Consider the following 15,606-nt stretch of genomic DNA (forward strand, 5'->3'; position numbering starts at 1 on the left):
TTCAGGCTGAAATTGAAAATTATGGTGAGCTGCAGGGTTTTTTGAGCTCCTTTGAGAAAAAGATAAAGAAATGATAAACAACCTTAATTCTTGAGTATTATATGTGTCTGTGCATATGAATATATATATACACAACTATAATAAAAATAAAAAGCAAATATGTATATGCACACAAAAATTTTTAGACACTTCGTAATCCACAGCAATGAAACATTAGGATACAGAACAGAGTCTCTGGTAGAGGTCCTGGGCAGGAAGAGGAAAGCACAGTTTCTAACAAGAATTCCCTCCCAGCCCATATATGCACCTGCCGCAGGTCTCAGCCCTGTACTTGTTGGGTCCTGTGCGACCCCTGGTGGTAACGGGCCTCCGTGCAGGGAGGTTTGTGTCTGGGCTCACACTGACTTCCCCTCACTGTGTCTCTCGCACAGTAATACACGGCTGTGTCCTCAGTTGTCAGGCTGCTCAGCGATAAGTAGACTTGGCTCTTGGAGGTGTCCCTGGTGAAGCTGAGCCGGGATTTAAGAGTTGGGTTGTAACATGCGCTTCCACCATTATTTATCCCTCCAACCCACTCCAGCCCCTTTCCTGGAGGCTGTCGGACCCAGTCTACAGCATAGCTGGTTAATGAGAATCCAGAGACAGTGCAGGTGAGGGAGAGGGTCTGTGAGGGCTTCACCAGGCTGGGTCCCGACTCCTGCAGCTGCACCTGGGACAGGGCACCTGTGGACAGAGAGAACCACGGTGACTCATGGGCTCAGATGCTGCTTCCCCATGTGTTCACGTCTGAATCCCTGAGACACTCACCTCTGGGAGCTGACACCAGGAAGAGGAAGAGCCACAGTGGATTCATCTTCTTGCAGATGAGATTCCTGAAGCCCAGAAATTCTCTTCAAGCATGAGGAGAAACCCGCATTTAAGTGAACAGGTCCTTTGTTTTTACCTTGTGGTCTAAGGGGATATTTGCATAAGGGAGGGACCTTTTTATAAAAAGCAGAAAGTAGTGAAGGGAGGTCCCAGTCTCTGGGACTCCACCTGAGGACGCTGCTGACTGTTTCCGCAGAGAACTCAGCCCCCACCTGGGGTCCCCTCCCTATGCCTGGGGGACTCTGTGTCCAGGAATGAAATGATGCTGAAGGGCTAGTCAGGAAATCAGCTGTGCTCAAGGATTAACGGCAGATTTGGGAGTAGACTTTAATCCCATGGATGTATATATTTCACATAAATACCCATAAATACCCATAACACATTCAGGGTCCTCCAAAAACTCTTGTTTTTTCCTTTCTGCATTACCTCATGTTTATTTCCTGGATGTGCAAGTATTTGAGACAAACCATACATGTAATAATCACCTTGAATTCAGACAGAGTGAGGTAAAATTTAATGTTTATCATAATTCACAACGGACTTTGTGTGTCCCTTAACTTGGGTGAACATTTCTTTACCTGAAACATTTTAAACGTTATCAAGAGTTACTCTGGAGGTGGATTTATTCATAACAACTAAACACACAGTGTATTTTGTGGACAAGGTAGTCATTCTTGCTGAGATGGTCATGGATCCCAGCACTGCTGACGTGGCCTGAAGCCTGACCTGCCTGTTTCCTGTGCACAAGTGAGTGTCTGCAGGAACAGTGCGAGCTTCAGGGATCCTTTCTTGCAGGTGGACGTTGAGGAATCCCCAGGGCTAGCAAGGTCTAAGAACAGACAGCTCCTGGAAGCTCCTCAGGACTCCAACATGCTGGGCAGGTGACCTGGTCACAGTGCCCAGACTCACTCCTTCTAGAAGTGTTCATTTTTACTCTCCCTGTCACAGCCAATGACATTGGAGCTCAGGGAACACAGTTCCCACTGCACTGGGTGAGAGAACATGCATGATTCTTGGAAGTAAACCTTCACAGTGAATGGCTTGCAGAGTATGTGGGTGTCATGGTCAGAGGAAAGTCCTCACCTCAGGAAGCAGGTTCCCTTGAAAAGTCCACCTGAGAGCTTTCCTGAGTCCGTGGGTCACTGAGTCCTGGGACTCTGCCTGAGGTCATATAAGTAAATGGTGCTGGAGAGCAGAGCACAGCTCCATCCCATCTCACTGTGGGCACTGCGGATGTGGCCTCACCATCTGCATTTCAGTCTGCAAGGATGTAAACTGGGGATCACGATGGTAATGGTATGTCTGAAATTTATAGTGGGTTTGCCAGAGGTGTTGAATGTTGACACGAGTGTCATCAGTGATGTTACTTCTCCTGGGAACCAGAAAGACCAATATGAGTCCCCATCACTGACTGATACCCTGTACATGTAGCGCTGGCTCCACTCCTGCCCTGAGAGGTCACACCTGTGGGGGGTGGGGCCGCTCAGCTCTCCATCAGCCCAGTGATTTCACCTGTACACTGACTGATGTCTAGCCTGCCATCTATGAGAAGGTATTTATTGCATACTATTTCATGAACACAGTACTATACTTCTTCTAGCTTTTGCAATAATATTTGCAGAGTACATTAAATACTAAAGCATCTGCCTACTTGAATGTCGATAATAAGAGAGCCAAACAAAGTAATATGGGCAAGAATCACAGGACACATATGGATCCTGTTGTAAGGAACTGAATATCGAGCTCATACGCTGTGCGATAGGGGAATGGAAGGGATGGCATCTAAAACCTAGAACCAGGTGGGCCCATTATTCACCAGGTGGAAGAAGGGCCTGTATTTGGACAGATGCTGCAGCATCTGACCTGCCCTTCTTGAGCTGGTGGATTAGAGGAGATCCATCCAAATTCATGTTAACATAGAAGGGTGTATAACAGGTGTCTTTATGCTTCAGTGGTTGGGGATGTGTTGTTAGGGTCCATTTAACCCTAGGAAAAATGTGTAAGGTCACCAGGACTAAAAAAATTTATTTTTCCTTTGTGGAGAAAATTGGAGGGGATTATGTCTGGAGACCAGATCATATGATAATGCTGGAGGGAATATCCATTAGAGACGCCCAGTGCGTGATGGAAAATGAAGTGGGGAGATTTCAGTCATCTTGCTTTGCAGGTTGCCAGTGATGGTCACATCAAGAGGCCCTGAACATTGTGATGGGAGGGAGAAGGGCTGATGGTGGTGGCTTCATGGGGACCACGTGGACAGGTCCTTCTGATGGTCTCTGTGTTTTCCCTTATAAAATCTTGAGAGTATAAGCTCAGAATGAGGTGTGGACTTCAGGAACATTGAGACCAGATGGTTTCGGTCATTTAGTATGTTTGTTGGAATCATTGAGAAAAGAAGAAGCAGGAAGTATACTTGGAAATCTGGAATGTCCTCGTGTGATATTAAATTATTTGTCTTAGACGTTATTGGCTGTAGACACATTCGTTATCCTCACATTTCATCTTCTCGGTCCACTTTGAATCCAGTTTCAAATGTGAGGGATGTAATGAAACATTTATTATGAAACAAAAAGGTATAAGTCAAAGTAATGGAAATGTGTTACTGAAATTGTAATTGTCAAACTCTACTCTGGGGCAACATATATTAAAATTAATAATAATAATAGAAGTTATTGATTTTATTTTCAACCATTGCGAAATCCATTGAATCATTCAAGTAACAATCATTCATAAACTCATATCCGTTATGGGTAAAATTTATTGTTAGCAAACGGTCATTCTAACTGATGAAATCTCACTCTCTCATCAAGGATCTGTGTCTCTGTGGACACGCAGCACAGTTCTCACCAGCAACACAGGAAGGATGGCACGTTAGTACATTTCTACTTTTCCAGAAGAGCATCTCTGAAGAAGTCACCCCTCTGTTCACCCATTCCATCCTTGTAGTATCTGAGAGAGGCCTTTGAGTGTACTGTGACATGTTCCCACATGAAGTTCCCATGGCTTAGGAAGTGAAAGTTTAACTTCACTTTTCATTGTAATAGAAACACAACAACTACTAACTGAGAAGCAAAAAAAAAATACATTTAAAATTTACCCAAATGCAAGCTAGAGATTCACAGAAAATATTTCTAAAAGACATATCTAGTATATCTGGTTGTTATCTAATATGTACCAAGAAGCCTTAAACTCAACAATAAGAAAGAAAGAAAAGGATTAAAAAATGGGATAAAATCCTTAACAAACACCTGACCAAAGAGACAAAGAGTTTGCAAATAAGGCTGTGGGAGAACATATGTCACAGGGAAGTGCCATTCTGAACAAGGACATATCCCTGAAAGCTTACAAGAGTGGATCAGATGAGGACTCTGAGAACGTCAAACACCTGCAGGTTGTGAAGAAGCAGGGGGTCCATTCACAGCTGGTGGGGATGCAGAACGGGGTGCACCTTGGGAGACATTTTGGGGGCTTCTTGCAAAACTAAACATACTCTTATCTGTGTTTCAGCAGTAGTGCTCCTTTGTACGTATGTGAAAGACAGTAAGACTTTAGTCCAGAGAAAACCCTGCACACGATGCTCACTTACCATTATTCATATTTGCCACAATTTGGAAAAGACCAAGACGTCCTTTCATAGGGAATGACTAATAAACTGTGTACATGCAGACAATAGACACTGAAATGTCACACCGATTTGGAAGAAATATTGAAGGGTGAGATGGAAATGAAGAACAGAGATGCCAGAAGAATACACCTGGCAAGGTGATGTCAGCAGAGTGACAGTGGCCGTGAGGACTGAGGATCCTAAGAGGTTGTACAGCGTGAGGCTGAAGAGAAGACAACTTGGACATGTCAGGAGGGAAATCTCCTCCTCTGCCCCTCTTGAGTTCCTGAGGCTGGTCTGATAAAATATTGACGAAGACAGATTAACAGGAGAAAAGAAAAAAAATTTAACCATGTGCATGGACATGCCATAGAAATGGACCCAGAAGGGACCAAAGCAGGTAGCTTTTATATTTTAAGACAAGGATGCAATATTTGTGAGGATTTGGTAGAAGGAGGAAATGTGTGCTTTGGGTGCTCAAATAGCGAAGAACCTAAGCAGGGTTTGGGCTGGCGTAGTCATTAAAGAAGGAGCAAGGTTTGTTCATAGAAGATTCCAGGCCTGAATTCCCCATCCCTGGTGATAAGTGTGTCCCTCTGCAAAGGAAAGCAGCGTCCGGCTGCTGGGTCCTGAAAATCCAATAAAGAGGCAAAGTTGGTAGAAAGGAAAATTTGCTTTCTTTTGGCTGCCTGCACCCGGGGGTGGGGACTGACTTCTCTCCAAAGGTCACCCCGCACCGAGCATCTGTGGGAAAGGGATTTTACAGGTGGAAGGAGGGGCTACGGGCAGAAACGGCAGAGTCAGCTGTGACAGTCGTCTTGCAGTTGGTCATGAGGTGGTCTGATCAGCCTCATCTTGATTGATTTAAGTAGAGTTAATCTTCAGGTCCAGGGTCGGTTTGTTCTCATTTCTTGAGCCCAGTTCTTGGAATTGTGGCAGCTTATGTCATGGCTACAGTCTGGTCATCATGGAGTTAACTCCTTCCTCCTGGTGGGAGTTTCAGTATCTACAAGACGGCTCATGGGCCATGGACAAGCATATTATCTGCAGCCCTTGAGGAGGAACCAAAGGTCCTTGATTTGCTTAATGAGCAAACTATTATTATTTAGTCTTGTTGGACAGTTTTCCCTTCTTTCTGCATTTGCTCGCTTCTCTGATTAAACTTATTCTTTGGCTAAATATTTTTCCACAGAAAAATGGCAGGTGGAAAGCATGAGGTGAAGGACGATTTCATTTCAACGCCTAGATGTGGGGAGAGCACCTTTCACATGGGAGGTTTATTTCTTGCTTCAGGGTGACAGGGAGGAAGGTCAGAATGTCCCTCTGCACTGGCTCTGTCTTAAGTCACTTGGAGGCATATTTTCGGGTGGCCTACCCTGGACCCCAACACTCAGGGCTTCTTTTATTATTTTGTTTCTACATATGCACACCAAGCATATGATGTAGGTATCGGTTTACCTGCATCTTACAGATGTGAAGCTAAACTGCAGCCTGGACTTGGCACGTGATGTGCTGGAGAGCACACATCAGGACACAGTGAGGCCTTCCGTCCAGGCCTGGGCGTCTCCACCCTGGTTATGTTCGCTCGTGCAGGGGTTCCTGGACGGAGGTGGGCCTGCATAGTGAGGGTGAAGGACTCTTCCTGGAATGAGAAGCTGTGGGACTTTCCTGCATTTTAGGGCTCACGTAAGATGCTGTGGTGAAGAAAGGAGAATAGATTTGTTTTCAGCAGCTTCTGAAAATTCATGTTATTATCCACCTGACTCTAAACTTTCCCTGCCAACTACATATGTGTCTATTGGTAATAGCTTTGACGATGAATATTTGACATAAAATAAATTACACAGTAGAAGAGGTTGCAGGTCTTATATAAGCATATAGGGATCCTATTGGGCCTAGAAGCAAGGAGCACATGTAGAAACACCCCGACCCACGTCCCCTCTAACTGGCATCTTTCCCAGCGACCCCCTGAGGATCTGGGGCTGCTCAGCGCATTTATGCTTCTCATGCAAGAGGTGAGCAGCAAGTCAACAGCCAGCATCCTGGCAGGGACAGCTGGTCTACAGTAGGGCAAGGCTGAGATATCACAATGAGGTAGGAAGAGTATGTTTAACTCTTTATACATCCGCTGGAATAATATTGAAACGGGTCAATTTAGACAACATTTAGACAAGGGAAAACCTGAACATATAGATTTGAGTCTCTGCCTTTCATATATTACATTTATTCTCCTATTTCAAAAAGTCTTTCTAATTGAGAGACTGAATGTGTAACTGAAGAACCATGGATGAGTACAGAGAGGTTCCCCAGGGAAAACTGCTATATGGAGTAGAAACCCCAGACCCTTGGAGGAAAGCAGCCCTTAACTACCATCTGCACCTGCTCCTGGGGCTGAAACATACACTTGTATGCCCTGAGTGCCCCCTGCATCCCCCCTCCTGTCTCGCTGCAAGGAGGTTTGTGTCTGGGCTCACACTGACTTCCCCTCACTGTGTATCTTTCGCACAGTAATATACGGCCGTGTCCTCAGATCTCAGGCTGTTCATTTGAAGATACAGCGTGTTCTTGGAGTTGTCTCTGGAGATGGTGAATCGGCCCTTCACAGAGTCTGCATAGTTTGTGCTACCACCACTATTACTAATAGCTGAGACCCACTCCAGCCCCTTCCCTGGAGCCTGGCGGACCCAGCTCATGTCATAGCTACTGAAGGTGAATCCAGACGCTGCACAGGAGAGTCGCAGAGACCCCCCAGGCTGCACCAAGCCTCCCCCAGACTCCACCAGCTGCACCTCACACTGGACACCTGCAAACACAGAGACATCCTGGTCAGGAGACTGTCACACATCCACTGATTCCCTCACTCATACCCACTCACATCCTCAGTGTCTCTTGCTCTCCATAAATTACCTTGTAAAATAGCCACAAGGACAACCCAGCTCAGTCCAAAGTCCATGGTGAGTGTTCTGTCTGAACCCCGAATGGGAGCACGTGGGAGTCCGGGGCTGGAGCTCCTCTCCCAGAGCTGCAGGGTCAGGGCTGGGACTGCTTTATATCAGCAGAGGAAAGACCCTATTTGCATGACCTTCTAGTATATAAGAGGCTATGTCGTTGAATGTCCTCAAAAAGGGCAGGGTCTCAGAGCAGGTGTGAGAGTCTTGGATTTTGTGGTGTTGATAGGATTTGGGAAATATGTTTCATTGTGTGATTGTTCCAGAGTAAACCCTTAGAACCTATATGTCATCCTACATATGCACACACATCTCGTGATGTAGCTGTCATTGTTACCCTCATATTAGAGGTGTAAACTACACCCAGAGGAATTGAGCGTGTGTGTACCGTCCAAGGAGAAACATGGGGTGCCCGTTAGATCCAGCATCTCCACCTGAGCTCTGGGCCAGGCTGCTCCCTGGAACCTACTAGTGGACAGAGTTGGAGTTTCTGGGTGAGGTTTGCAGATACCCTCCTGTAATGAGGTCACGATGACTTTGCTGTCTTCTTGTGTTTACCTAAAATGTATGGAGGGGGTCGGGGTGATGAGAAGTATTTTCAAGAGTCTCTTATGTTTCAGTATCTTCCCTTCACTCCTTCCGTCCCAAGTCATGCATTCCTTCATTTGTAATTACTTTAATGAGGTTCTTGACATGTACTAAAGCGCACACACTCAGAATGAACACTGTGATGAATACTGACGGAGGCACCAGCATTATCAGGAGAGAACAAGTCAATTCCTCTCGTTATTTTCAGTAGTTTCTGGGTTTCCTCCTTCCTGTCCCTTCTTATCTTCCATCCTGTCCCCACATCACCGTTGATCTTCCCTTGTTACTTCAGGTTAGTTTTCGTGTTCTACAATTCATAAAAGTGGGATGATATTGTATGTATTCTTATTGTTATGGCTTATTTTACTCAGCACAAATAGTTGTGAACACTATCATGTTATTGTGTGTGTCAGGAATCTTTGGTCTTAGTAACAGGTTGCATTTAAAGAATGATCATAGCATGATTGGCTTATTTATTAAGCTGATGTGTGATATTGGAATTGTTTCCAGTTTCTGGTTGTTACAATAAAGCTGATACTCGTCTTGGAGATGAAGAGAGATGAGAAGCTGAGAAAACGTTTCTTATTTAATGTTCTTAAAACAGCCTCAAGATTTGGGAAGTTGCACATTATCAAAATCTCACCAATATATCATATAATTAGAGAACGAAGAGAGCAACAAGTTTAAGTCTTGGAGAGAGACAAATGCTCACAGAATAACAAAGAATAAGGTTGTTAATCCTGACATAGGCTGCTGAATGCAACAAAAACTACTACAAGATTAAACTATAAACAGATGCGTTGAGGTCGAGCGTGGTTAGGGTGTAATAGTGCCCCAACGTCTCCTAAGTAACTACCTCGCCAGTGTCAGCGTGGTCCTGCTAAAGTGTGAGTCAGATGGTGTTACCTCTCTATCCACACAGGTGTGTCTTCCTACCTGGGACAGCCCAGGATTCCTGCCTGAGCTGTTAGGTCCTCCTACATCCTGGGGAGGAGGACATTGGCCCTGGACTTGGAACTGCACTGTTTCATAGCATTTGCGCTCACAGTGTGACCTTTATTCCCTCATCCAGTCCCACTGTGCCATAGACTTATCACATATGGAATAGGATCACACGCGGAAATGAATAATAATGATCCAGGTTCTGATTGATGCACAAAACCCTGTCACAACCCTTGACAGTTTCCACTGAGAGCAGCTCTTTATTTTGTTCACCGTCTCTGCTTAGGGAGTGTCTGGAGGAGAAGCCCACCCTGCCCCATGCAGGGTCGCTGTGAGAGGCTCAAGTTCACCTGCAGGACCTGCTCCTGTGAGGAACACTCACGTGTAAGGGAGGCTGACCCTGACTATACGCTGGGGGCTCAGCCGGGTCTGAGGGCTGGGATTTGTGTCCACCTCGTGTGGACATTGCTTGGGCTCTGACATCCTTTTAGCACAATGCCTGGGTCAGCTGAGTGTTCTCTGCATCAGAGCCCATTCTCCGTGCAGTCACTTACACACCTAGACAGAGCTTAATGTAAGACCCCAGAAGTCATGCTTGTAATATTTACATAACTGAGTGGAAACTTACAGCTCCATCATTGACTGCCCATGAATTATTGTGGTCTCTTCATTTACAACTGAGAAAAAGTGCAAGCAACAAATATGTTCTTCCACAAATTAGTACATAAACAATGAGTGATGTATCCATGCTGTGGAATTGTATTCAACAGTTTAAATATTAAAGTATTGTACCACGAAAGGACATGAGGGAATCCTAAATGCATATTGCTAATTAAAAAACCGGTCTGAAAACGTTCAATTTCACCTATTTCACATTTGGGAAAACTTCAGTCTATACATAAACCTATCAGATGAGCATTTAGCAGGAATTGGGGAGAAGGTGTTTGATACGTGAAACATGGGCAATATTTAGGATAGTGAAATTCTTCTCTATGAAATTGCAGTGATGGAATCATTGCCCTACGAATATGTCAAAATATGTAAAGTAATAGCAGAAAGAGTGAACCTTATTGAATATAAATATAAATGCCACTTATAAGAAGGCGACTCAAAGATGGAAGGATGCACACTGTAGAGATGATAGCTAATATCATAGTGAATCTATGAATTAGCATGTCAGTAGAAGGTGGGAAAGTAGGTTTTGACCTAAGTGACTTTGGAAATGAGTGGAGCCTGAAGACTAAGTTCTAAGCCACTGCAGGTAAGCAGTAGAGCCTGGTGGATAACGGTATTTCCATCAGGAGTCAGGCTACGCATTCAGTTCCAACTGTGCATGTGGACTTGAACAATTAGTAGCTGGATGGCATCGGTGGAGAGAGGTCTCTTACTGTTGGATGGAAAGTAACAGACAAGCAAGTTGGAAACTCTGGATTTAACCATGTGTTGTTGCACTAGGATTGGAGATGTAAGAATTTTCTCACATTTACCTTAACACAGGTCAGAAGGTGAGATACAGAGCTAGTTGCAGACGTGTGTGTGTATACGTGGGGTAGTGCACACAGATATATTTCCAAGGTCTTTATGCTTATAGGGTCTAGAGCCAATGCTCCCAGTAGACAGGACACCAGCATTAGTATCCTAATATCCAGTCTTCTGATTCCTATTACTATTCTCCAGAAAAGGGTCCGCAACTCAGCTGAGGCATGGCTAATTCTAGGGCCAGAGAAGAGAATACACACGATTATCCTGCAGACTCTTGTAGCACCAGAAAGTGAGGAAGTGTTCACACAAATGGATGGGTGCCCGTAAAGAGGATACAGGAGACAATCTGAAAGAGCTCCCCATGGCTGACAAGTGGTCACAGTTACAGAAGCAAAGAAAATGCCTTAGTATATAACCTTAATACAATGTATGAAACAGATATCTTGATTCATACTTATATAAAGAGATTGAATAAATATATCTAATGGGGAAGGTAGGATAAATCTCCCTTAAGGAATAACGTCAGGTACCTCATCATGGTCATCCTCCCTTCAAGAAGGTGAACTTACCCTCCATCCCTGAAAGTGGCCTGGAGTATGGACATGGCAGAAATTATGGGTGCCCTTGAGTTACATGATGAATTTTTAGATATAATACACCAAACACCATTCATAATATAAATTTGTAATTTTTCTGTATCCATTATAAATTCTGTTCTGAAAACAACAATAGCAATAGTAAAAATAACTTCACTGATAAGGGAATTAGGCACAGACTTGGAGAATGTGCTTTCTAGTATCATATTTATAAGGACTATTATCATGAATATACAGCAAATTAACAGCTCAAAAACAGCAACAAATAATGAAAATAATGTACACTGAGCCAGTGATTTGAAGATACTTACACATAGAAGAGATAAAGGTTTTAAAAGGATTCTTCATTAAGGAAACATAAAATAACATGACGATGAAATACTGCTACTCACTTATTACAACAGTGAAAGCACAAAATAATAAAAAATGTAAATACTGGGGATGATGTAGAGCAAAAGGCCCCTCATCCGCTTCCTGGAAGGAATTCCAGTGGCTGCCAATTGGAGTATATTTGTCTATTTCTTAACTAGACACTCATCAAGTGATTCAGGAGTGTGCTAGAAAAGTATTTACAAAAGTGTTAAAAATATTTATGTTAATAGAAATAACTTCATACGGGTTCTTGTATCATGTTTACACCTTCGAGCCTTTACCACTCCCTAAATATGGGTTATGTAGTCAGTTTTTATGGTTATTTTACATACGATTAGGATATACTTGTTTCTGTTCCCTTTTATCTCTCGCTCTATTTTATCTAATTATCTATTATCAATCTCCACACTAGATGACAAGGTACAGGAAACAAAGCCCACTTGTTACAGCCCAGCCTGTGGCCCAACATTTCCAAAGGTCCCTTGAGCAGAAAATGACTGCAGTGCTGGATGGACATCAATTTCCGAATATCAACATGACTCATACTATTCAAGTGAAAGGCATTGCATCAGACAGGACTGGAGAGGTTGTCAGGATGAGAGGAATTGGAAATCCATCTGATGCTGGAAAGCAGATTTAAAGTTCAACAGTAAAAATTATTTATGTCATTAAACGATTAAAAACTTGACAACTAATAACAGAAAGTAGTAACCTAATCTTTAAATAAAGGTCTCAGGAAGAAATATATCTGTGCGGTCTTCTAAAGATAGATGGGGAAAGACAGACAAGCCTGAATCCATGAAAAAGTCTCAACTTTAGAGACAAGAAAGTTCCCTGGAATCATTGTGGACGAAGTTTCCGGGGTGGCAATGATCCAGTGGAGAAACCACAGCTTCTGAGAGAGAATCCCTCCATTCCAACCTCTGCACCTGCCCTGAAATGGGTCCTCTTGTTTCCTGATGACCCTGAGCGCCCCCTGGTGGTTTGGGCGGCCCCTGCAGGGAGGGTCGTGTCTGGACTCACCCTGACTTCTCACTGAACCAACTGGGACAGTAACACAGGGCTGTGTCCTAGGTCATCATGGAGCTGAGCTACAGTGAAAACTGAATTTGTGAGGTGTCTCTGGAGGTGGAGAGTCATTTCTGGAGAGACATCTTGTATGCTGTGCTATTCCCAGAACCAAAGCACCCCAGTCACCTCAGCCCTTTCCCTGGGGGCTGAGGGATCCAGTCCCAGCAGCCAGCACTGTTTGTGATGGAGAATCCAGAGACAGAGTGGGTAAGGGAGAGGGTCTTCAATAGTCCTGGGCCCGATTCCTTTACCAGCACCTGGGACACGACACCTGGCGAAGGAGAAACAAGGAGACACCCAGTTCACAGATGTCATCCCATAACTCCACCTTCCTCAGACCCAGGAGATGCTCAAAGCTGAGGGATGGTAGCAACAGGAGGAGTGACCAGAAGATTTTCATGTTCATTTTGATCAATGCTTTGACTTTCAGAGAGTTATGTCAGTGAAGATGAGAACCCTGACTCTGAGTAGCACAGATGCTGTGCTTTCCCCTTGAGCCTGGGTGTGATGTGCAGGTGGGAAGCATGTTTCCATATAAAGATGGTCACGGCTGGTCCTTCTCTAGGGCTGTGGAGGAGGGTGCTGGCTGAGATCCAGGGTGGACAGAGCTTCATGTCACCTCTGAAGAATGGCTGATATTTCTTTTCCAATACGATACTTACATTTCCAAATATGTCTATCTGCGTCTATATTATAGGTGTACTCGTTGGCTAGTGTGGCCATTACAGAATAACAGACTGGGTGGATTAAACAACAGCAATGGATTCCTCTCAGGCCTGGAGGCAAGAAGTCTAAGGTCACAGTGTCAGCAGGTTTGGGTCCTTCTCAGGCCTTTCTCCTTTGCTTGCAGGTGGACCTCTTCTCACTGAGTCCTCAGATGGTCTTTTCTCTGTGTGTCTGTGTGCATCCCTGGTTTACTTGTATGTTCATTATTGCTCTTCTTAAGAGTGACAAAGACCCCTGACCACCCCTTAGCTAACAGACTCCTTGCAATTCTCTTCTCAACTAGTCTTGACCTGTGGGCTTCTGTGTTTATATGTGCATGGCCAGGTTTTGTCAAGAGCCCTGCTAAGTGAGAATAATGAGAATCCCCAACCCTTGAACTCTGATCACCCGTAGTATTTGATCAAAGCCATCAAACCTCCTATCACCCACGAGGTATCGGACCACCCTGGTCTCCCTTTAGCAAGAATCCATTTGAGGCTATGTAACCAGAATCCCCTTAGCTTGTATTTCTTCTGTTAGTAATTTCCAGTCAACTCCACCCCACCATCTGCTTGGCGATAAGCCCCCAATTGCCAGGCTGTATTTGGAATTAAGCCAATTTTCCAAGGCTGCATCCCATATGCAGCAGCGAGTTTTGTTTTCAGGTTTTGGGTGAACTTTATATTGGAAACATGAGTATCATTTCATCACCCATGGCCATATAACGCATGACTGAATGAAGCTGATGTCTCGTATATTTTCCCTAAGTCCACTCACAGCCATTTGTGCGTAGGGACACTAGGCTGTTCTTCAGCCCTATGCCTGGGACTACTTTAAACAATTGCCAAGAATCACAGAAATGTGAAAAGCATGGCACTAATTTGACTCCAGAAAGAATTAAATTACAGGACGGGAATTGAAACAAGAAAAGAGAGCATCACCTTGACTGACTCAGCTGGGAAAATGTGTGTGTGTGTGTGTGTGCGCGTGTGTGTGTTGCCTGATTCAAACAACCGGCCACATTCTTAATGTCCGTGAATAACCACAAAATGACAGTATTTATTTTGGGGTGCTCATGAAAGCTAGAAGTAGGTGTATTTGCAGATTTGGAATCTGTGAATAACGAGGATAGTTGCATGTGCAGTATTGGAGCGCTCTGGCGTTAGAGTCTATAACACTGTCTGCTGCAGAATTCAGAATGCCTGTACAGGTTGCCTGAAAGCAGGACGGTGTGTCTCTTCCTTCCACATCTACAAAAACAAAACAACCATTAATACTGTTTAAAAATCTCATGTGCATTGTCAGGATATTTACACGTTTCACAAAGTTCAGGCTGAAATTGAAAATTATGGTGAGCTGCAGGGTTTTTTGGAGCTCCTTTGAGAAAAAGATAAAGAAATGATAAACAACCTTAATTCTTGAGTATTATATGTGTCTGTGCATATGAATATATATACACAACTATAATAAAAATAAAAAGCAAATATGTATATGCACACAAAAATTTTTAGACACTTCGTAATCCACAGCAATGAAACATTAGGATACAGAACAGAGTCTCTGGTAGAGGTCCTGGGCAGGAAGAGGAAAGCACAGGTTCTAACAGGAATCCCCTCCCAGCCCATATATGCACCTGCTGCAGGTCGCAGCCCTGTACTTGTTGGGTCCTGTGCGACCCCTGGTGGTAACGGGCCTCCGTGCAGGGAGGTTTGTGTCTGGGCTCACACTGACTTCCCCTCACTGTGTCTCTCGCACAGTAATACACGGCTGTGTCCTCAGTTGTCAGGCTGCTCAGCGATAAGTAGACTTGGCTCTTGGAGGTGTCCCTGGTGATGCTGAGCCGGGACTTAAGAGTTGGGTTGTAATATGCGCTTCCACCACTATTTATCCCCCCAACCCACTCCAGCCCCTTTCCTGGAGGCTGTCGGACCCAGGCTACATCATTGCTGGTTAATGAGAATCCAGAGACAGCGCAGGTGAGGGAGAGGGTCTGTGAGGGCTTCACCAGGCTGGGTCCCGACTCCTGCAGCTGCACCTGGGACAGGGCACCTGTGGACAGAGAGAACCACGGTGACTCATGGGCTCAGATGCTGCTTCCCCATGTGTTCACGTCTGAATCCCTGAGAAACTCACCTCTGGGAGCTGACACCAGGAAGAGGAAGAGCCACAGTGGATTCATCTTCTTGCAGATGAGATTCCTGAAGCCCAGAAATTCTCTTCAAGCATGAGGAGAAACCCGAATTTAAGTGAACAGGTACTTTGTTTTTACCTTGTGGTCTAAGGGGATATTTGCATAAGGGAGGGACCTTTTTATAAAAAGCAGAAAGTAGTGAAGGGAGGTCCCAGTCTCTGGGACTCCACCTGAGGACGCTGCTGACTGTTTCCTCAGAGAACGCAACCCCCACCTGGGTTCCCCTCCCTATGCCTGGGG

The 15,606-nt window shown here is 44.6% G+C and overlaps 1 protein-coding gene across 1 annotated transcript; it reads right to left on the reverse strand.

Annotated features, from left to right (window-relative positions):
- Positions 1-6,790: 6,790 nt before the first annotated feature.
- Positions 6,791-15,354, reverse strand: LOC136143294 (uncharacterized). The gene is made up of 6 exons (XM_065901426.1): positions 15,309-15,354; positions 14,903-15,224; positions 14,384-14,451; positions 7,379-7,438; positions 6,963-7,274; positions 6,791-6,825 (listed from the first exon to the last, which is right to left on the reverse strand). Exons 1-6 carry the CDS (start codon positions 15,352-15,354, stop codon positions 6,791-6,793), a joined length of 843 nt encoding a protein of 280 aa, XP_065757498.1.
- Positions 15,355-15,606: the final 252 nt, after the last annotated feature.

The sequence above is a fragment of the Phocoena phocoena genome, unplaced genomic scaffold (genome assembly GCF_963924675.1).
Source record: "Phocoena phocoena unplaced genomic scaffold, mPhoPho1.1 SCAFFOLD_205, whole genome shotgun sequence".
Taxonomy (NCBI): Eukaryota; Metazoa; Chordata; class Mammalia; order Artiodactyla; family Phocoenidae; genus Phocoena; species Phocoena phocoena.